The 23,874-nt window shown below is 38.7% G+C and overlaps 1 protein-coding gene across 15 annotated transcripts in view; it reads left to right on the top strand.

Moving 5' to 3' along the window:
- Tcf4 (transcription factor 4) overlaps positions 1–23,874 on the top strand; it is a 351,429-nt gene that overhangs the window by 250,113 nt on the left and 77,442 nt on the right. For 3 of the 15 annotated variants that reach the window (XM_042675273.1, XM_042675269.1, XM_042675268.1), the window contains exon 1: positions 4,234–4,462. The exons of 11 other annotated variants lie outside the window; for them this stretch is intronic. In XM_042675273.1, the coding sequence (XP_042531207.1) occupies positions 4,394–4,462 (69 nt within the window). In that variant the 5' untranslated portion in view covers positions 4,234–4,393. Of the gene's footprint in view, positions 1–4,232; positions 4,463–23,874 lie in introns of those variants that run through there. One more of the 15 variants, XM_042675270.1, reaches the window with a different exon arrangement.

Here is a 23,874-nt window from a genome sequence, read left to right as displayed (position 1 = left end):
TATATATATCTTTATCGATAGTTAAGTATTTGCCTTAACAAAAAAAAATGGAGGGGTTAGGTTTTTACCATAGGTTTTTATTTCTAGACTTGTATATTTGCATTGTCATTAATTCTGGATAGTAATGCAAACCATTCTTCTCCTTACAGTATGAGAGTTGCTGAATTTAGCTATCCTGGACAAAAAGGATCAGCTGTAGAAAGCAATTATAATAAGCGGGAGTATAGGGGGATGATGTGGGGGAACCACAAACATAAACCAGAATAATTCAGTGACTTAAACAGAGGCATGGAGTCATTCAGTGTTATATGATGCTGAGCATATATTATGTTGCCATGTGACATTTGTTCATTCATCATTCAACTCATATACTGAAGCACCTGATGAGCTTTGTGCAGAGTTGAGAGGTGTGGTTGGCACATTCTGATTTTGAGGTCATAATGTGATGTTACGATCATTATTCAGAGGGGAAAAAGTAGAATCTACTTTAAGCAGATCTGTGATTGAGAATTCACAGTTCCTTTCCCTGTATAAGTTTCTTAATTGTTTAAAATATGTGTGATTGCCCTACTTCACATTTAAAACTTTTTTTATTTGCTGATACCAGAGCTTGATCTCAGGGCATTTGCTTGCTCAGCTGATGCTTGACCACTTAAGCCATGTCTCCAGCCTATCTCTTCGCTGGTTAATTGGAGATGGGATGCCCTTCTTGGCTTCAAACTGGATCCTCCAGGCATAAAACCTCCAGAATAGCTAGAATCGCGCTCATGTGACCCACTGGCATGTAGTTTAATTTCTTGTCTACCTGGTCAGAGCCCTGAGTATAGGAAGAATGTTAACATGTCTCTATGTCCTCTGCATGTCCCAGGATGGAACTTACCCCAAAGTTGTGAATGATTACAAAACTTACTTTAAAGTGACTAAGTGAATGCATAAGCTCAAGTCTCTTCACTGGTATGTTGTGGAATTTGAGTGTTTCTTCCTTTGGATTATTTGTCACTTGGTGCAATCATTCATCCAGCCAGATCTTATTGACTCTTTCACTCTCTGGAGATACTGTAGCTATGCCTTGTGTTTTCTTGTCCGGTGATCTTCAAACTTCTTGTGACAGTTAGAGATGGGTGTTATATCTTGCCAAGGAGTTTTCTGGGGGAAAAATCACAAAAGAACTGGACAAAAATAAAAAGTCAGTAATATCTGTATCTATTCAAAATCAATTTACTTAGAAGACTTTTTCCCTTCAATGTGGCAGAGCACACAGCTGTTTCCACTACCTATTCTCAGAGTCCCTAGTGATTTTTGGTAGCTAAGCACCAAGGAAGAGTGGCAGCCCACTGTTGAATGTGCTTTCGCTTCATTGATGGGCAGAGGCTCTCTGCTTAGCTACTGCTAGTTAGGTGACTTGCTTAATTGTACTTCAAAATAGAATAGGCTACAAGGTTCCTTAAAAGTTGGCTGCCTAAAAGATTAAGATTTTAAAAATTAGTATAACTCACATGGATTTATGTATCCAGCTTCAATAGTTCTACTGTGCTAACTCCCCACGCATCACACTAAAAATTTATCACGGATGGTATTTCTGTCACAAATGACTTCAAAGTCTGAGGTTGCTGAAATATGGGTTTGACAAGCTACTGACTGGAGTTCTGTGATTGAAATATACTCCAAGGTCAGCAAACCAAAACCCAAACATCCCTGGATGAACATGCATTCACAGTCTCACTGGTTATTCATAAATCACCTTTCAGAGTAAGTAGATCTTTATTATCCATTGTAAATTTGTACTTTTACAATTTTAGATTCTTTTTCATCAGTTGATAAATCCCAGAGGCTTAATATTTTAGTCCTACTTCTAATTTGTTTTCCAGCCCCTTGTGCTGAATTATCAGGGCTTAAAAATCTATTTCCCATTATCAGATTAAAAGTATTTATTTCACGCAGGCTAATAAATTAAAAGGAATAAAAGCTTTGAATTAAATAAGAATTGGAGCACAATGGAGTATGATGGTTTGTTTAAATGTATATTATTAATAGGCATATATATATATATACATATATGCTTGCAAAATGTGTCAGGGAATGTATTTAATGTAATGAAGCAGGATGACTGTTTATCAAAATAGTTGAGAAATCTTCCTAGCATCCTGTCCATGAAAAGTTAGGCAAGATTAAGAGATGTCTCTCTAAACAAGAGGGCAACAATAACCAGCCTCAACTCCTCTCCCTTTAAATTCTAGTGTCTTAAGTTGAGGTTTTTGCATCCTGTCCTCTAGAAGTAAGTACTCTGGCCTTGGGTATTAAACACTGAGGGTGGTTTAAAGGTTACAAATGGGATTCTGTCAGATTGACAACTAACTGTTCTAATGAGGAAAAAATCCTCAAAGCATGAAATTTGAATGAAATGTGTGATTATAATTCAAGTACTGTTTACACAAACCTCTGGGGACCTTCCGAATAAATGCAGAGCAAGTGAGTTAGACAAACCTCTGGGCCTTCGGTGTGTGTGTGTGTGTCTGTGTGCGCGCACGCGTGCGTGCATGCATGCGTGTGTGTTTATTTTAGTGGGGAAACTTTCCAGCTTTAGCCAAGGCTTTGCTCTTCAGATCCAACACCACAATCCCTCGTTGTTTATTAATACTGTATGCGTTTTGTTACCACGTTGAGTTGTAAGGAAATAGGTGCTTTGAATTATTAAAGTTGATTCTTGAGAGTAGCTGTATGCTCGGGTGGCATTTGCTTGGGCATATGCAAATGATTTCGTTTCATTTGGGATCAATTCCCAGAGGCCCTCCTTTCCTGTGATGCTCTGAATTTGGCAAGCTCACTTCTGCCCATCTCCCCCCCCCCCCCCCCTTTCCTTTTATTTTTTGTTCCTCCTCCCCTCTTCCTTTTTGTGGTTGATGTAGATTTTAAAGACAGTAAATAAATATGCCCTTTTGCTGGTCAGAGGCCTTTTGGTCTGGAAGGAAGCTGCTGTTCGGTGGTGATCAATAAAGTTGAGGGGAGGCTTTTCGCTTGCTGAAAGTTGAGTGCGAATGAAGTTTCCTGAACAGGGTGTTTAGATAGAAACGGGTCTCAAGGTGTCCTCCTTTCATTTGTAATCTTAAGGACTCGGTGGGCCCAGAGGTACCCACCGCCTTGGCTTTGGAAATCGCGGTGCGTGGTTCATGCATGATCCAGAGCCCCAGCCCTCCAGACCGAAGGCTGTGTGAATTTGGGGGAGGAGGAGTGGGGGGTGGGGTGGGAGGCACCATCCCTCCCTCCCCGCCCTCAGCCCGGCTGGTTTTGAACGCGAGGCAGCCGCTGCGGGGTGGGGGGGGCAGGTGAAGTTCAGGGGTTCCCTGGGGTCCGGGCAGGCTGGGGGCGCCCGGGCCCCGAGCGGGCGGGCGGCGCGGGGCCCATGTTTCATCCCGCAACCCCGTTTTGTAGGTTGTTGACCAGGCAGCCAGAAAACACTGCCCCCTGGCTCCCTGGGCGCGAGGTCACGGACGTGGCGGGGCGCTCCCCCTCCCCCGCCCTCCCCGCCCTCCCCTCCCCTCCCCCTCGGAGCGGAGTTCTCAGGCAGCTGCGTACAATGCTGGGAGCTAGCCAGCAGCAGAGACAGATGGCAGCGTTATTAGATGTGCATCATACGATTCCCTTCCTGCCACTCGCTTTTTAATCAAATTAAAACAAAAAAGAAAAAGAGAGAGAGGAGAGAGAGAGACAGAGACACTCCGAGAGAGAGAGAGAGGGAGAAGGGGAGTCAATTAACTGCATTTGTATTCTGCTCAATAATGGACCCCGTTCCACTTTTACCCTAAGGCAGTTGAGTGGAAATTTTAGAGAAGAAAAGGGTGTGTGGAACAAAAAGAGAGCGAGCGAGCCATCGGGAGAGAGAGAGCGAGGAGGGAGGGAGGGAGGGAGGAGGGAAAGTGAAGACTGCAGACATCGATCAGGATCGGCATTATTCGGGGAAACGAATAATAATAATTAATAATAATAATCATAAACCCTCGGAAAAGTCGAGGCGCTCGGGCGTCCGCGCGCGCAGCCGCCGGGGTCTGGAGCTGCGTCGGGGGCCGGGCCGGGCCGGGGCCGGGCTGGTTTCCAGCAGCGCCGCCGCCGCCGCCGCTGCTGCACCGCGCAGAGCGGAGCTGCGCGGAGCTGCGCTGCGCTGCGCTGAGCTGAGCGTCTGACAGCAGCGCCCCCCCCCCCCCCCCGCCCGCCAGGAATGGTCTCTTCCTGCTTTGCATATTCACCACGCTTGGCCCGGCCATATGGGAAAATGCAACTGAAGGAATTGTTGTGAAAAAAGGGGACAGCGAGTTAGCAATAAAAAGTTGTTACGCGTGGTGGTCCCGAGGACGGAAAAACACCGCCGCCGCCGCCCCAAACCCAACCGCCCGAGACCATGTACTGCGCATACACGATCCCGGGCATGGGCGGCAACTCTTTGATGTACTACTATAATGGGAAAGCGGTAAGCGAACCCGCGGCCGGGCCGCGCGGGGGGGGGGGGGGGGGGGGGACAAGTTGTTGTTGTTGTTTTGTTTTTGTTTTTGTTTTTAATTGTGGCCGGGCTGAGCATCCTCGGTGGAGATCTTGGTCTGAAAAGTTGTGTGTGTGTGTAACTGCCGCATCTACCTGGGTGCCGGGAAATTTGTAGCCTCCGACCATCTAGGGTGCCTGGTTGCCTCCTCCTCCTGTCCTCCTCCTCCTCCTCACCTTCTTCCTCCTTCATCTTCTCCTCCTCCACCCCCCTCTTCTTCCTCTTCCTCTTCTTCTCTTTCCCTTCTTCTTCCTTCTGTCTCCTTCCCCCCCACCTCGCCTCTCCAGGGTAGACGTGCAGCTCTGTTCCAAGTGGTAGAAAGTGGAACCCAGAGCCAAAGTTTGGGACGCAGGTAACCTCAGGTTTCCCAGGGGGAGGGGGTGCAGTGGAAGACTTTGGGGGGAAAAGTCTCCTTCCTGACAAAACGACTGAAAAGGAAAAGCAGATAGGAGGAGGAGAGAAATGAGAAAGCCCAGGGTAGCCTGAGAGGACCTTTGGGTAAGTTTCTCCCTAACTGAGGGTTGGTTGTTTTTTTTTTTTTAAATCTCTAAAGTCAAAAGCCCAAGTTAGAAGCTGCAGAAGCTAAAAGGTTAAACTAGAGCAAAGGTATAAAACGAATTAAGCAGTCGATTATATAAGCTCATTTTTTTTTGAAAGCCCCAAAAAGGGAAGGAAGAAAAAAAAGCAGGGTCCCATTCATGCATATCAACAGTCTTGTCTTAAGTTATTTGTGCTCTGTAGTTTCTTTTCCTCGTTTTCCCCTCTTCCAACAGAAAGGCTTTAAGGGAAAAAAAAAATGTGTCTGGTATTTTGTGTATAACCCCAGCAGAAGGTTTAAACTTACCATCTGGAGGTTTATTTTTTTTCCTTCCCCTTCGTCTGGGCGCTCTGAAGGAAAAAGAGTTCAATATTTTCAAATCGGTTTGTGGGGCTCTCAGAAAGAGTTGGGCAATAGAGGAGCAAAAAAAATTATTTTAAAATTGAGAAGAAGAATGAGGGAAGAGTGAAAAGCAGCCATTTAGAAACTGTTCTCTTTGGGTACTTTGAACTTCCATTTGGATCGATCTTAATCGGAGTGTGATAGTTGGGCCAAAAGGGACCCATCAGAGCTCTCACGCAGGCCCTGTTCAGCTATAGCGATTGGCACAAACGAATTAAACATGTGTACGCGGTGGTGTCTACATGTGATGGTATATACATACAGATGTACAGATAGCGCATATAGTGAACAGATTCTAGGAATATGTACCCATATGCATTTGAGGGTGCAGTTTTGGAAGATTAGCAATTTTATGAATGGGCAACTTTTGAAATACTATTGCGTCTACTTTGAAATACTGTTACTTTTGTTTTTAAAAGGATGAGTAAATCATCAAAAGTTCATAATACCAGCCCATTTTCTTACTAATGTTTTTAAAGCATAGTGTGTAATTTTTAGAATAGATAAATGTGGTGTATTGATCAAGTATTTTAATCTGCAGTCAGAAATATTGAAATTATGTAACATCTTAAAAAAAGTGAAGTGCCTGATTTTCAGTTTGTTAGATAGATGGATCTGGATATATATGCACATTATGAGTTGTGCTCCACATCTTTAGGACATTCTCATACATAAGCACCTTTAATTTTAAGGCATTTTTAGTGTCAATTCCATGAATCATGCTATCTTAGACCAAATAAACTAAAATGTCTCTGAAATCTGTAAAACGGACCCACGGATTCTCTAGCTGTCATGCCCTAAGAGCATTACCATCCATGTAAGTTCCTGCAGTTTTTATCTTTGGGGATTCCCAGTGATGTGATTTTTATATGTTAATTATTAGTTTTGATCTTAAGTGGCCGAACTGCCAAATTTTTAGTTTAGGGCTTGGGCATTTTAACTCCCTTTTAGCCAAAAGGAAATTTTAAAAATATGTATTCCATTCCTACAGCTTGCCAGTTTTCTCTACCATAAGAAAATGCTGAATATGACATCATATCACTAATATGCCCTCGCAGTTGCCAAATATTTTGGTTGTTAGATTTTTTTTTTTGAGAGGATGGTACTCATAAAATCAAGATCACTCTGTCACAGGAAATGTATTTATAGGAACTGTTTTAAGGCGCTTATTAAAAACAAATCTGGTGATGTGTATCTCTATTGAATCAAACACTAGAAAGAGGCAAATTATACATACATTATTTTTAGAAAAAAAAAGTAGCCATTTGGAGCCCCAACAGAAAGCGTTTAAAACCACGGATGGTTGGTTTGCAGTGTTTCGTTTTAGCTTTGTGGAGTAGACAGCAGAGTCCAGTTCTGTGTGTTCTATTGGAGCCAGTGCAGAATCATGTTTTAAAATGCCTTGGTGGATACACTGGGGAATCCGATTTTTGTTTATTCGACAGTGTGTATTGTACTGACTCTAATTCTGCATTCAGCCGCTTTTGATTTGGTGCCAGACATCTTGTGGAGATTGTGTATGCTATGCATTAATTGTTTAGAATGCCTATGGAGGAGACTTTAACATTTCTTGAGTTCGCTTCGCTGCTTGTTTGGGTTGCATTTTGGTGTCTATGTACATGTATGTTCAATGTGTGCTCTAACCTGCATTGTTGGAGTTAAGTGTGGTCAGCTATGTGTTGCACAAGTTTTCCTCTGAAGACAACACAGCCTTGAATTCCTTCTTTTTTCCCTCCAGTGACAAGTCAATTACTTGTTTAAATTCAGTTTGAACTCTCTGAACTGAGAGAGGCCAGAGGAAGCAGGTTTTCCCTGTGAATAAACAAAAGAAGAAAAATGGAAAATCATTCCAAAACACTGTGATTTTCGCTTGCGGGAAGAATACAATTAAGCATTACAGCAATTACGATTTCTTCTTTTTGAACTGGCTAATGTAGGGCATGTAAAATCGGTTCTCCTCCAGCTTACTCACAGGAGAAACATGATAATCAATGACATTTTATGACAAAAGAAAAAAATGTGAATTTTCTGTTATCTTAAAATATAAAGTGTTCCCGTGACTACATCCCCCCAAATTTTTGCCTGGCTTGTCCTGAAGTGTGGGCTCCATGAAGCAAGAGTAATCATAACCCTGAGAACCACCACAGAATAAATCTTGAGTGTAAACCAGAAGGTATTTTTAAAGTACAATAAATCTTGAATGTAAACCAGAGGTATTAAAAAAACTCAGTTTTCCTCAGGGAGAGAGTTTGATCAACTTGACTAAATAATTTTTGTGATTTTTGTTGTTGTTGTTCTTCATGCATGACCAGTATAAATACAAGCAAATCCCAATTTCAGTTAAATAAAAATTGGAAGGTATTACTTGAGAACCATAGGAGAAATATATAGCAGTGTGATATAGAGAAAATCAGTGCAGTTTTTTTTTCTATTTTTCTTTTTCCCTCCCTCCCTCCCTCCTTCCCTCCCTCCCTCCCTCCCTCCCTCCCTCCTTCCCTTCCTTCCTTCCTTCCTTCCTTCCTTCCTTCCTTCCTTCCTTCCTTCCTTCCTTCCTTCCTTCCTTCCTTCCTTCCTTCCTTCTCTCTGTCTCTTTCTCTTTCTCTCTCTTTCTCTCTCCTTCCTTCCTTCCTTCTTTCCTTTCTTTCCTTCTTTCCTTCCTTCCTTCCTTCCTTCCTTTCTTTCTTTCTTTCTTTCTTTCTTTCTTTCTTTCTTTCTTTCTTTCTTTCTTTCTTTCTTTCTTTCTTTCTTTCTTTCTTTCTTTCTTTCTTTCTTTCTTTCTTTGTAGTGAATACAAGCTGTGTCCAATTGTGCCATTCTCTGTCCTCATTTGGGCCACAGAAAGTACCAGGTATTGCTTGGCCTACAACAAGGGCACTTCTAGACATACCTTTTGATTTGGAGAGCTGCATATATGTTCATTGAATAAGAATTTTAATAAGTAATTATTTGGTCAGATTTTGCCTACTGAAAAAAGTGTGGCGATTCTACAGAGATGAAACTATGGCAAATGAAATGGAAACAAAAGTGGGAAAATTTCCGCCTAATGGTAATGTAAGATCACATCACCAACTCTCCCTGCGTGTGCATGTGTTAAACCGTATAGAGAAACCTATAATTACTGTAATTGCTCTTTTTGCTTTATACTAACAAGCTTCAAACCATGTCTCAAACTAGTTGTTTTGAAATAGTTATTTGTCAAGTCATCAAATCTCCGAAAGTAAATGGTAATGAGCTTCCTATGTTTATATTCTGAATGTTGGCCATATTATACAGCTTCTCAACCCCATAAAGTTCAGAAATGAAAATGGCTATTAATTCTTTCTGATACTGAGATAAAAGAAGAAAACAAGACCAACTTTGTGTTTCATGCTCACAGTCAAAAATATAGAAACATTTGACTATCAATCTCTCAGAGTACATTCTTAGAAGAAAGTTTGCTTATATCTAAGTGACAGTCATAGCAAATTAAAATTTTAAAGCAAAAATTTTGGATGTGTAGTATTCAGCTTCTTTCTCATTGTCCACAGGAAGGGCAACATAAAAATTAATATGTACATAATAATCAGTAATAATATTCAGGACATTCTACATATGGCTCTTTTTTTTGCAAAACTTATACTTAATTAGGACAGCCACATATAAGTAAGCCAGGATTTTAGAAATGTATTAACCATACCAATTACATTTAGTAGTTTAAAAGGATTTTCATATATACGGTATTTTTTAGAACCATAACTATACCCGAAAGTAGCCAATATAACACATTACAATTGAAAATGATTATTGAATTGCTGTTACAGAGCAAAATTTTGTTTAAATCACAATATAATTTCAATACACTTTTTTACTCCTTCCAGATTTAAAAAAATTATACATATCCAAAAAGAAACATGCTTTTTTTAAAAATGAGCTTTACTACTTGGCGTATATAAACATGTTATTTTGCAAATTTTAAAACAATGAAAGTTTTTATGTTTTTATCCTCTATTTAATTGTTTAAAACAAAATTATTCTGATTTCCTTCTTTACGTTTAAGCTAGTAAGAATTCATCAGGCACTTAATCTCCATAGTGTAGCTTCATTTTGCTCTCTTGCCTCTGATTAAATTTCTAAAATCCCTGCGTGAGATTCCCACATGTCAGTCTAAACATTTTTTGTGAGGCTAATTTCTTAGGAAGAAAATATATATATATATATACGCACATATATGGCTGATTTTTATTGAATCCCTGATTTCTAGTAGGTTTGGGTATCTTGAATATAGTGTTGATAATTGGTAAGCCTTCTTCTCATTGTACTAACAGATGGCATTGTTTCAAGAATTAGGAGGAAAGACAGCGGAACAGAGAGAGAAATGGTCAGGAAAAGAAATGAATAATAACTGGTGCACTCTTTAAATACCTTCCCAACTGATCTACAGGAAACTGTGTTGAAGAATCATTTGTTTCCTGTTCCACTATAAATGTGGTTTGCATTACATTGTTTGCCTTTTTTTTATATTGCTTCTTTGGTTTCTTGCGGTCTGAGGATAACTGATTTCTTCTTTTGACTTAAATAGCTTTATCATTGTTTGATTATAGACACTGCCATATATCATTGGTGTGTGTGTGTGTGTGTGTGTGTGTGTGTGTGTGTGTGTGTGTGTGTGTGTGTGTGTGTGTGTGTGTGTGTGTGTGTGTGTTGTTTCTGTTTCCAAGCCTGCTTGCAACTTCTATCACTGCTTTATCACTTGAGGGTGAGGGCTAGACATTTCTTTATGTCAGGTTATGTACTGGTCAGCCACCTGCCATCAGGAGTTCCAGGAAGAATACAACCAAAAACCTAATTTCTGATCCAGTGAAGATGTGTCAGTTTTTAATATGGCTGTAGCAATTTTAAAAGTTGTTCAAATTTAGATTAACTCGTTTTTAACTCTAGGAAGAAAGTGCAATGCAAATATGTATTTGCTTTGCATAACAAAAGTTAAATGCATGTCTTATGCCTATGGGAATTTACATGCAAAAGATTATTGATTTTTTTCCATTCTGATATTGTAAGACTTACAGAAAAGCTCATTTGTTCATAGTATAATTTAAAAGTCATTTTAGCTTAAATCTTTCCAAGTTCTTATATATCTGATTAGAATTTTAAAGATCAATTACCCCTTAATACTTAAAACATAACTTTAAGGTAACAGAGTGAAATTAGATGTGATTGAAATTATTGAAAAATGGAACTTAGTATTCTTAATATTTATCATCTGTTTAGGAAATAAAAGCACAGGTTCTTAAAAAAAAGAAGAAAAATAATTATCTGTATACTATAGAAAACAATTGAATAAGAATAAAATTCAATGAGATACTTTTTACAAAATAGTATTTTTAAGAGAAAAATGATTTGGTAAAATATACATGTGAAATTTTCATAAGATTTCCTTTCATGCTTTTTAACATCTTGAAATCTATTTGGTACATTGTCTTTACCTCTTAGGTAGACTACAGAGATACACCTACAGTTTTTTTTTTAAAGCAAAGCAAGTGTTTGCTGTGTGTGTGTGTGTGTGTGTGTGTGAGTGTGTGTGTGTGTGTGTGTGTGTGTGTAGAACAGTTCTTAGTTCTTAAGGTTGTATTTACCATTTGGAGATTGAGAATAGTTTGAGAATTATGCATTACTCCGCTTAAATTGAAGGTAGATTTTCTTTTTTGAAATGTCGAAGACCCTTGATTTATAATTTCCAAATTGCAACTTTTTATTTGCAGGTATATTTATGTCACAATAGCATCATCTGGTTAGTCTTTCAGGTCTCATTTCTGATATTTTTTTGGCTTGGAATTCCTTCTTGCCTTGATTTCTTGTTCAAAGTTGTCCTCTACATTTCTTAAGGAAATTATGCATGTTATTTAAAAGAGACTCTACAGCTGTACTATTTTGATTGGGAATGACTACTACTTTAACCTCAGACCCCTCACCTCCCAGTTGGGGTAATGAGAAGGTTAAAACACCTGAGAGGCTAGAGATGGGAGACCATGTAGATGATGGTCTAATTTCAGGCTCTGCTGGAAGAAAAAAAAAAAGCATGCAGTATTTGGCTGGCGTCCTCCCTAGACCTTGCTTGTGCTTTCCTAGAAACCAAATTACACTTATCTAGAGAGAAGGGGCACGTTTAGGTAATTGTTGGGACCAAGTAGAGGAGAGTTGGATTCCAGCTGCTTCCATTGTAGCTGACCTGAAACTGAATAGGACATTTGACTTGTCCTTTTTACCTCTACAAACGTAAGGGTGAGAATTAGAGTACTGAATGACTACACCAGTAATGATCCTGTTCAAGTGGGAATTGCTATGTTGGGGAAATTTAAAAAAAAATACACACATACAAATAACACCACACCATTTTAAAAATAGTTTATGCATTTACCAACCACAGTCCTCATAGTATAGCCCAATAAAGTGTAGCCACAGTCTGAACACATGCCTTTATTTTTATTGTCCTCTGTATAGAGAGTTGACTTCCATTGCTACCTTTTGGGTTACCATTTTTATGCTCACAGCAAGACATTTAATGACAGTGGCATCCCATCTCAGAAGGAGACAAAATATAAAATTTTCTAGACTCCCTTTCCCCTAGAACTGTGCTCTTTTACTACTAGTACTTACTACTATTAGTAGTAGTAGTAGTAGTAGTAGTGAGATATTATTATTATTATTTTAGGAAGAATAATTCTATACTACTTAACAGCTTTTCTCAGGAATAAAACAAATTAAATTGATGTTACATGCATATTTAAGCCCCATCCCATTAAGTACTGACATGATTAAAATAATCAAATGTATTACTTAAAAAATTAAAAAGGATAAATTCCGCACCCCATTATTTTATTGACTTTTAAATATAAATTGCAGAAATGTTTACATTCCTGATGGCATTATTAAGCTAAACTGACAAATCAGAAGGGGGGGGGGGAGTTGATTGGCCAGCACACATGATTATTTCTGCACCTGCTATGACAATTCAGAAGAGGAGTCTGAGCAGTTTGGGCGCTAGCGTGGATTTGGTTTTTCTTTGGCTTCCTTTGTGTGATGTGGGGGTTGGGATAAATGTTTAACAAGTGTGGTTTCACTTTGTAGTGCCTTCTTGTGTGTTGATGTGATTAAAAGACTACAATGTTTTTCATGTAGCTTTGAAATTAATATGCAAATAAAAGGGGATGGAAAGGCTTCCCTGTACCTGATGAATGAAACCTCTCTGAGCAGAATGGAGGGTGTCAGCTTTTTCCTAGTTACTTGGTTACAGATATCACCAACTTTTCATCTTTATCCCATGGAGGAAGGGAGAGAGTGGTAGGATTGAAGCTATGGGATGAGAACTCTTTCGATATTTATTTTCTGGTTATCTTTTGAGACTAGGAGGTTAGAAGACCTTGAGAGAATTTTTTTTTAAGATGAGTTATGTAACATTGGCCAAGCTTTGGTTGAAAATTGTGCCCTCCTCCTCCTCCTCCTCCTCCTCCTCCTCTTAATCATGGAATATCATTTTTCAAACATTTGAGCCCTGTTCCTCCCTGTAGCTTAGTTAGAATCCCTGGGTTTTCATTGTTCACAATGAAATTCACCCAAACTTTTGTACCCTCAGTGGGATAGATAATGCCCTGTTTTGTGATTTTTTTAAGGTTCCTTAAGAGATGTTTTATTCTTTGAAATCTGATGACATTAGATTTGGGATGAGGGAAAAACCATCTCTTTATTTTCCTATCCAGTAGCTAGTGTGAGTTTCCAGAGATGTCAGTAAAATACCACTATTTCCTGAAAGATGCAAATGACCATTATTCATGTGAGTTTAGACTTGATCTGGGGAACCACTGAAATTCTCAAACTTCAATAACTTCTAATGTTTAGCAGGGATACTACTTAATCTCTTCTGTCTTCACAGCAAAATGTTTACATAATTCAGCTCTCAATGTTGCTATCAACGATTTAGCTTATTCTTTCCAGAGTTAATACTGTTTCCATAATTAAACATGAGTTTGCCATAGGAGTATGTCTTTAAAGGGACAATCCTCTCTGTTCTTTAAGCCATCACTTGGCTTAATCAGCAAAGAAATGGGAGCTTGATTTTATTTTAAAGCAAATAAATTATTACTCTACCATGTATTAGACATTCAGCTTCAGAGGTAGTAAAAGATAAAAATTCCATGGTATTTTCATTTTTGTTACATTGGCAGCAGGAACGTGTATGTTCAAATTGGTTATTTTCAACTCATGACAGCTGTGATATTTAAAATGATCACAGCTGTTGTGACTTAAAATTGATTTTTTCTATTAGCACCTGAGAAAAAAGACCTGTGTCATATTAAGAACTTAAATAAAGTAACTGTACAGTTAGATAGGTTGATGGGAATCTGGCAATCCTGTTTCCCAAAGGTTGCAGGATGAGGCAAACTTCTTGGATGCTTCCCGGGGATGAGGGAAAACCATGGAAATAGGTACCCATCCATTAAATGCATGTACCTTTCAAAGGATTGATGTAGTAACAGATGTACTTGGCCCAACTTTGCAATGTCAATTTTGCTAATAAAACCTTTTAGGATTCAGTTCACTTAACCCTGAGGAGGGACAATTGACTTAGATGAATGATCATGAAAGCTTACCTTCTAAACTCTAGAACCACTGATACCTTTCAGATATGACACTGCGAACTGCAAAAATCATTCCTTATGGAGGAAGTTTACGTTTTAAGACTTTTCCTTAGGTGATGGGAAAAAAAAGAAAGAAAAACAGATGACAATGGAGCAACAAATTAGCAACAAATTCCAACAAATTGTTTGTTGGAATCTTTAATACATTTTTAAGGTTCACAAATGCATTTAACCCTTTTCATAATTAGATAATGATTCTTGGGTTTGCTTAGTCTGCTTGGATTTTTGTATTAGAATCCTGAAAAGATTTCCTGCTGAAGAGTTCAGCAACTTTCTCAAAACTAGGTACATTTGGATACGGAAATAGTGTTGCATTTTGAAGTCGATGGTGTGGTGTATAAAACATACAGCTGGCCTGCTGTGGAATTATTTATGGATAATAGTGCCATCACAGATGTATTGCCAATAGGGAGCTATGTAGATTAAACTCTTTGGCTGGTTCTATGCTTTTTACCTGTGTAACTCAATCAGAATTGAAAGCATGACAGGTTTGAGGATGATGAATGTGTGACAGACAGGATGAGAGAAAGCATGGATTGGTAGATGGATAGATGGATGGATGGCACAACTAGACAGTAATAGATAATGCCAATTATTTAGTACTCAAACTTGTTTATTCATTGAAGTTTGTACACAGTTTATACACAGTTATACAAAATGTGTCATTTTGCTTACAGGTCAGAACATATTGGTTGGAAATAACAAACATTTTCCATCACATAATGATAAATATTACAGAGATAATTATAAAAGTTTGACAGTGAACATGGATTACCCATTTCAAAGATACATGATAGAACTGTTACACTCTATAGATCACCATGTCAAATATCACTCACTAAGTGATTGTGGGTTTAAATAACATTTTCCTTGACCTAAAGGAAACTAGTACCAGAGATAAACAATATTTATGTGAAAACTTAAGAAAATCAGTGAAGATATTTGTTGCTGACAGATGTTGATTACAAACATATATCTATAGAACAGTGGTTCCTGCCTCCAGGGGACATATGGCGATATCTGGGAACAATTTTGATAGTCACAACTGTGGGGATGAGAATGGAAAGGGAGCTTGCTACTGGCATGTGGTTCTAGAGGCCAGGGATGCTGCTAAACCTCTTATTCTGAATAGAACAGCCTGTCAGAAGTGTTGGGGATGAGAGAAATCATATCCGGCCTTACATGACTGATTCTTGTCATTGTCAGCCACTTGGACAGTTCCTTCCCATTCCTTTCCTTCTTTTCCCTTTCTTTCCTTCCTTCCCCTCCCTCCCCCTACCCTGCTCTTCCCTTTCTCTTCTCTTTCCTCTCCCTCCCCTCTTTTTCCCTCCTCTTCCTCTTTCTCCTTCTTTTCCCTTCCCTTCCTCCTCTTCTCCCCTCCCTTTCCTTCCTTCCCTTATAGTACTGTCCAGGTATCTCCAGTGTTTACCATGAAAATGTGATATTTTATTTGCAGTGTTGTAAAAATAGTACATCATTTGTAGACCAATTGGAAAGGCTTCAAGGCAGCTGTTAGAGATGTTGAATCAATAAAGGTATACTTCTCCCTATCTTAAATACATATTTGCATCTTATCTTTTAAAATACTGTGAAGTACATCAGTATAGCTGCAGGTTTCTCTGAATCATTCTAAAAGAAGTGTGTTGTGTTTTGATTTCCTGGAGGACGTTGAAAGGAAAAGAGAAATTAGCATAAAGAAATGAATTAATAATTGCATGTAAGTATTGGGGATCATTAAGGACATTGTATAAATATGTAGTCTCCTTTCAAGTAAAGGTTATAGCAAACATTGAAAACTCTCTTTTTAGGTTGCAGTAATTCAGCTTCTTTCCTACTGACAACCGGGGACCTCTCTTCCTGCCACTGCTGTGATTTCTATCAACTCTGAATAATTCCTGGCAGTGTTTTGGAAAGCAAAGTTGAGACCCCAGTTGCCTTCCTAGCACCCTGTGGAGGAAGGTTGCAGGATCTGGTGGCAGAGTCTCACACCTGCCAACTTTTAGAACCCAGAAGCGCACACCTCACTTCTTGGATGTCAAGTTTTGGAGAGAGTTGCCAAGTCTGACAGTAGCTTGTACCACTCTTCAGTTTCTTCCCCAGGCTATATGAGGTTCTCCAAGGTTTGATCCAAGCAGAGACGGCAGCCTTGTACAGGAAAGGGACAGAAGCTCTTATTTGCAGTATGCCTTTGGTTCAGGGTACTTCTTGCTTGGCTCATAACTTTGGCTCTATTCTACAACTCAGACTCTTGTGTGTCATTGTTTCTCATTCCCTGTCCATCTTGGTACTGCCCAGAAGTTACTTGGATGCCTGGCTCTTTCATTTATGCACCCTCTCTCATTTTAGCATTTTGTTTTGTTTATAATTTTGTTTATATAAGGTTATTTGAACTCATAATGAGCAAAAAAATGGACATTTTCTGTGCATTCCCAGCAAGTAATAAAGATGATCATTTTTATGGCAATTTCATTTATTTGGTTATCCTGAGGGAAAGTTTTTGAGCAAACCTTAGCCTTGTTTTCAATTTTGATCAATCATTGATTGATTACATGTACTAGACTCTCAGTATTTCTCTTATATCCCATTAGTTCCAGTATAACCCTGTGAATAATTCTAAAACAGTAACATATTTACCCCTTGAGTAATCTGAGGTATATTTACATCAGATATTGATATGGTATAAAATTCATCTTACGGTGCCTTTTCTTTAATGATTAGCAAAGTGGTTTAAAGCCAGAATGGAACGCATAGTCAATCTTTTATTGCAATTTTAATTAATTAGTCAATGAAATACATTTAGAAGCCTCAGTTCCTTCAGGTGTTTATTCATACTTAACCCTTAAGATAGGTAAGATAAGTGCTTAATCCAGTAAAATAGGTACTTAATCTTTAATCCAGTAAGATTGGTGCTCCAGGATACCATGTCCAATGAAGTGGCCACATGGGGCTATTGCTAGTATCGTATAAATTAATTAAAATTAGATAATTAAAAAAACAATAAAAACCCCAGCCCTTACTTCCTACTTACACTGGTCACATTTCACGTGCTTGGCAGTCACATGGTTGGTGGACACTGTTGAACTACACAGCTAGAGAACACTTGCATTGGTGTAGAAAGTTCCATAGGGATATGCTGGTTTGGGAAATAGAAAGAATTAGGGATTAAATACCTGGTTCAAGAACAAACCACTCAGGACAGAACTGGAGTCCCTTTTGCCATTTATTTCAATATGATTTTTTCTTACCTTTGTTGTCTGCCATCTCTGAGGTCAGACTTGACAATGTCAGTGCTACCTATCCCAATTCAGTGCATTTATCCCAATTACATTTCTCTCTTTTTTTTAATTTAAATTTAGAGCAGCATAATTTGGTCAGAATTTTCCATGAAAACAGCTCCTTGCCTGTCTTTGGAGAATTGAGACCCTGAATCTCCTTCGTCTGCATCAGCCAGTAAAATTCTCTAAGAGGAAATTCTCTATGCCTTAAAGCATTTTTGTGCACCAGTGAGCTTCTTACAGACAACTAAGGAAGGTCTTCACCACCAGTGAATGATACATGGTCTATCCTATGCACTCATGTATCTATACACAGTCAGACAAGGGCCTTGCATAGAAGGCTTCCATATCCATTCTGGCTGTTCTACCAAAAAAGTAGTGATTTATTAATAGTTAAATAGAATATCTTTCCTCACACAACCGAGGCATTTTTTTCATAGTACGTGAAAAGATCTGTCCATCTTTCTACTAACATCAATTTAGTCCCTAACCACCAGGCATTGCATTGTTAAAGAATTATGTCACATCTTCCCAACAAAGCTGGCAAACATTTAGAGAAGGCCATTAACCATTTCTCATCAAAGGAGTAGTACAACATTATACATGTAGAGATGCCCAGAAGTATTTGTTAATGAAGCAATGAATATGACTACTTTTAGTACTATGTTTCTCAAGGGTTCTCTTCCTCAAAGGATCTCTTCCTCACATCTTTTACTCCTTAGAATAAGAGATTACTTAACTACAAATGTGCAGATGTAGTATCCTGTCAGTCCTTACAACCCTGAGTTTATTGGTGTATTGCCTGGTTAATTATTGTGGCACCAGATAGCATTTCCATTCTTACCTGGGCACTAAAAATTATACTAACTATTCATTGATAACTGTAAGTGGCTGTAGATGGTCTGGCCATAGGATGTGGGTGAGCACTGGGAATCCTGGTGTTGTTTGTGCCTTGTACTACTCTCATCGAATAGATGAAATGATTGTGGAACTTTTTTAGCATCCTCCTCCTGGTGGTGCACACCAGGTCTTACAATCTCTAGGACTCATCAGTTGTACATAGTGGCAGGTGCTTTCTCTTTGGGCTTCTAATGGTATACAAAAGCCATGGTTTCTCTACCTAATAATTATGGTGTTAAAAGGCATTTATGTTTTGTGCACTCTTGCAGCTTGTACCATGTTTAGTTCCTGTTATGCAAATACCACTTTAAACTTAGAAATGCCAATTTGCATTAATATTTTGGTTTCATATAGCTAGCTATTGCATTTCACAAACAAGTGCGTTTTAATGAGTACTGGCAGAATGATTTTTTTAAGAAAAAAGGTTATTCATTAAATACTATTGTAGAAAATAGAGTCGTTGATTGCCAAAAGTCATTAAAACAAAATAAAATGTGTATCGAGGCCACAAGGACTGTGTGACCCTTGTCGTATTTGGAACCACAAGAATCAACGCTATTCATGCAGGCATGGAGAATGGCGTTAATTAATATAAAAATGGAAGCCAGCATACAATTGACACTCTTTGAGAACTTAAAATGTATTTTACTTTGGGGGCATGAGCATCATAAAATCATAGGATGTTAACTGAATTAACACTGAAGGACTTCAACAATGATGAACACTGAAATATAAAGAAATGTCTTGTTAAAACTTGTATTTTGATATTATATTTTGAAGTGAGGTTTTTTTTCTGCTCTGTGATTTTTTTCCTCCCTGAAATTTTTCATGAGAATTGTGAAAAAAAAATTTAAAAAAAAAAATTGGCTGAGGCAATGTATGAGAAAATTAAAAATTTGCAACTGGATTATCAGAAATGCACTACGTTAACACCTAGACCTTGAATTCTGCCGCCATGGTTGTCATAGCTGTTGTTCCTAATTATAATGAGCTTTTTTGGTGTTGTTACTGCCGTTGTCTCCCTCCCCCTCCCCCCCTTTAGCTCACTTTTCCCAGAAAGAGAGTTCCAAGCCTTTGAAAATTCTCATGATTTTGCAAATCCACTCTATTTTTGTCGAGAATACAGGAAAGTTAAAACTGGCTGGTATGATGCCATGTTTTGAATCCAATTTTAAAGCAACCCTTTGCAACCCAGGGAGTAAAGCTGACATCTTTGTATCTGTAATGAAGATAATTATACCTGCAAGGTGACATCACTAGCGAAGTGACAAATGAACTTGAAAGCTGAATCCCTGGTCTTCTCTGAATTCTGTAGACCACTTTTGGCATTTAACACTAGACACCTCTTTCATGCCTGTCGTTTGAGAAGTTGCTTTCAGATGAATTTACTAAAGCTGACTGACACAGGGTTAAATTAATTCTTTTCTTTATTACTCAAAGTGATACAGACCTTTCTTGGACTAATGTAGCTTAATTAGTGGTCAATTAAAACTGAACATTGCTGAATTGAAGTTCTTTGATCAAACTCCCTGGCATGGGTTCTCTTTCTTTAACTAGCCACCATCTTGAATTCATTTGGAATCAGTAGTATAAACAAGTTTAAAACTGGTTCTTTTATAAGAAAGTCAGCAGGCTTGTATAGCTGTGGTTTCTTTTTTTACTTCTGCAGGCGGCAATTCAAAGGCATGCTAAGTGAAAACAGTACTACACCCTAAAAAAATACATTTTTAAAAAAGTAACACTAAGTGTTCAGAAAATAGTCAGTACCCCTTTCCGTGTATGTTAGACAGAAGATAAATTTATCTATACATAATTAATCATCAATCTCCTGGTTTCTGTTACCTTATGGTTAAAAGGAGTCTGCATTTACAACAAAAAGTGAAACAAACAGAAACCAACCTGTGTGTTGGGAATGGAGGGGCGGGCCACCACTAACAGAAATGGTCCCCAATTACCCCTAAGCCAACGCTTTGTTGCTCCTGGGAACAATATTTCATCCCCACTGTCTTTGGGAGGGGAGTGAGACCCAACTTAATTTACTTGTTGATTTTATAATTTATTTTCAAGGCATTGCTGCATAGACATAAGGGCTGAAAATGGTATATTCTGTACGCACATCCACTTGGTTAAAGAACAGTGCTTTTTCAAGAATTTGGGTGCAGTCACAAAACAAATAGGGAGCTGGGCAGGCAAGGAAATGGAAAAGAGGAAGTCACTAAGTATACTTAGATCAATCTCTTCCTTTTATCCAGTGTCCTGTCTTAATATTTAAGGTATAGATGATGTTCCTGTCTAAACATGAATTGATACAATTCAGTAATTCCAGGTTTTAAAGGCTGTTAACAGTCTAAAAGTACCATAGATGGCATTAAGTTAGTGCCATGTATTTTAAGTGGTTATTTATTAAAACCCGCACTTTTATATTGGAAATAAAAGTAATAGATTAGACTGAAATAGACAATTTGCTGGGTCCCTAAATACCTTTTTAGGAACTGTGAAGAAATTTTCAAAGAACAGGAAATTTTAGAAGTAGCCATGTACCACTTTCCTCCCCTGTAAATAACAAGACTTTTTTTACTTTGCCTTATTTCCAAAAATTACTCTTGTAAACTATGATACAAATTAAAATTTTCATCTCTTGACAGAAAGAGAAATTGTTTATAGTCAATGTGCCTTTCAGCATTCTATCTTGCGTTCTCCCTAAAGGGCTGATTACGGAGAATAATTGGGGATGATAGCGGGAGGAAGACGACAATTCCATTTAATTAAAGATAATTTATTTTACTTTAAATTGGTGATGTCCCACATGAATAAGAGTAGATTTAGCAGATAGATTTATTAATGGGTAGTGACATCTCAGTTGACAGAAAAAGCAAACATTTTCTTTCCTCATTGTTTTTATTGTGTCCCAGCACCTGAAATTGCTGTCACCCCGCTTCCTCTGCTGTTGACAGAGCTGTAGACTTTTCCACCAAATATGCAATTATTGGTTTATCACTGAAACCAACTTGATCCACTCCTGAGTTAAAAACCAGGCCAGGAGCTTGAAAATCTGTCCAGGCCCTCAGGACTAACACTGAGAATACTCTCTTCTCAAATGACATTTCCTTGACTGATTCTTCCAAGTTCTCATAGATTCTAGGGTAGTTTCAGTATTTTTTGAATGAAGACTCTAAGATTTCTCTTGGTCTTGACCAATATACTTATTACATGATTATTCCTTTAAGAGAAATGTTGTATGTTGAGTGTTGTGGGTAATGAAGGGTACCACAGAAACACCAATTGCAATACCTAAGCTCATTTCTGTAAGGAATTCTGTGTGGCACTTTAGGCCCTTATATGTATTATTGTCTCCTGAAGTGGTAAAGTGAGCCACCCTGGAAGATAATGGAATTTTTTAAGTTAGAAAATGAGTTTAAAAGATGCATGAGATTATTTTCCTACATGTTCTGAGTTTATAATGGTTTTTAAAGCATACTTTTTAGCAAACTTTAGAGATCTATAAGTTGTAAGGAGCTATCTTCATGCTTCTGATGCATTGTCTTCTACTTTGTCCAAATTCTCCTCGCTCTCTCTTAACATTGTGTGTATGCCTCCTGCTTTACATCCCATCCCTGTACTCTTCTGTTTTCTGTCGCTCAGTCATTTCTCTGTATGCTGGCCTTGTATGTTTCTTTCACAATATCTTTTTCTTTGAATGAATACAGACCTTGGCCACTCCTTCTTCCCTGAGATTCTCTTCCTGCCCACCACTTCCTCTGTTCGCGCAAACCTTCTAGTTTGATAACTAATTATCTGGCTACCTTTTTGCTTCTTCATATCCATTTCCTTTATGCCAGCACTCTACCTTGAGTCTCAAGCTTCAGCAACATATCTGTCTTTAAAAATAAAAATAGCCTATGTAACCTGTGTTTATGCAGTGAAAGAAAAATGAGGTTTTCATTCCTTTTGGGAGAGGGGTGTAGAGGATGAAGATCATGGTAGAGTTGTGTATTTTTTTTAAAAACAGATGGTTTAATTTTATCCTCTCCTGCCATTTCAGTTATCCAAATTGCAGTTAGATCACTGGTGATGTTTTACAAGGATTAATTTTTATTAAATCTCGATTTTCATGTTGTGTTAACCTTCTCTTCAGCCAAAGCATCTTATTCGTTTTTATCTTCCCATTTAACATGTTGGTTTTAATAACCTGGTCTCTCAGGCTTTTATTTTATCCTCAATTTCCTGCTACTTTTCTCCATCTCTCTTTTTTAAAATTGCTCTATTATCCTCATTTCACCTTGTATCTTTTCTTCTATAATTATTAAATCCCGGATACCTTCCCCCCAAATTCTACAAACAAGAAATGTTGGGGGAGAAAAAAAATTGGCAAGTAATGTCCTTTGCTGAACATGAGGGAGGTTTGCTTTAAATCCTACTAATTATTTTTCCCCAGAGTTGTACAGTCATGGACCTGGTGGTAATAAGAACATGAAAGCAAGCATTCAGATAGACCAAAATTGATCCTTAATTGGAGGTGAGAATACTGCTTTCCATGGTAAAAATGGAAAAGGAAAGCTTTTGCCAAGTAGAATCTCTTCAGTAGTTTCTGTATCCTTAGGAAAATGTAACTATGTTTGAGCCATAAATACCTGAACGGACAACTGTGCAGTGTCCCAAACTAGAAACTCCAACACTTTGACTCTGTAAAAAAAGGAGTTTGGGGAGATCATCTCATCCCAGGAGGTAACCGGACAGGGAGTGGCTAGTAAACATAGTCCAGATGCAGCTCAGGCCAGAGAACAGCCTGGCGCTTGGACATTTGGATGTCTGGGCTTGTCCCACCTCCTGTTCCTCATGTTCTCCTCCCAGCCTCCTTAGGCCCTCCCACCACCAGGCCGGCCCCAGGCCTAGCAGCAAACATCTGTGGGTCTGAGTTGCATATATCCAGCATGAGGTTGCCTTTCTGCCTCCCATTATGAATTCTGGGCTGTGGTCCTACGTGCTTCTTGTCTGTCAGATTGCAATTCTGATGCTGTCAGCCATGTCTGACCAATCAGCAAACAACACTACAGGATGAAATTTAAACAATGCAGATGCTCAGATACAGGGTTATGTTGCCTGGACCACGAAGGGAGAGCAGAGGTAAGGTCAGAGTCTCCCCAACATGGTCTATTCCCAGTCTGCCTGGCTTGACGCCTCCTGAGCTTCGCTGTCCTGCTTTGACTTGTATGTGGTCATCTGCTTTGCCATATTTCTGCTCCCCTGCCACTCACTCACCAGAACTGTTGCTTTCATCTGCTGCTCTTGTCACTCCTCTCTGTTCATGCATTCACTTCCTTATTTCCTGGCATGGGGCTGTCATTACCAGTGTTCCCGCATTGCCTCGAGGCTGTGGTGTCCTTTCTCAGGCCTTCGGTGACCATACATTGTAGAAGGCAGGGTTGCTGGGAATCAGGGAATACGTATGGAATTAAAAGGCCTTACGAATTTTCTCTCTGTGGGACAATGTGATTAATCTGTAAGTTGCATCCATGGATTCTTTCTTACCACTGAGATGCACTGAATTGTAAATTG

The sequence above is a fragment of the Dipodomys spectabilis genome, unplaced genomic scaffold, assembly GCF_019054845.1.
Source record: "Dipodomys spectabilis isolate Male_0828 unplaced genomic scaffold, ASM1905484v1 ptg000024l, whole genome shotgun sequence".
In the NCBI taxonomy this organism is placed as follows: domain Eukaryota; kingdom Metazoa; phylum Chordata; class Mammalia; order Rodentia; family Heteromyidae; genus Dipodomys; species Dipodomys spectabilis.
The sequence above is the reverse complement of the archived record's forward strand: the minus strand, read 5'-3'. Positions and strand labels throughout refer to the sequence as shown.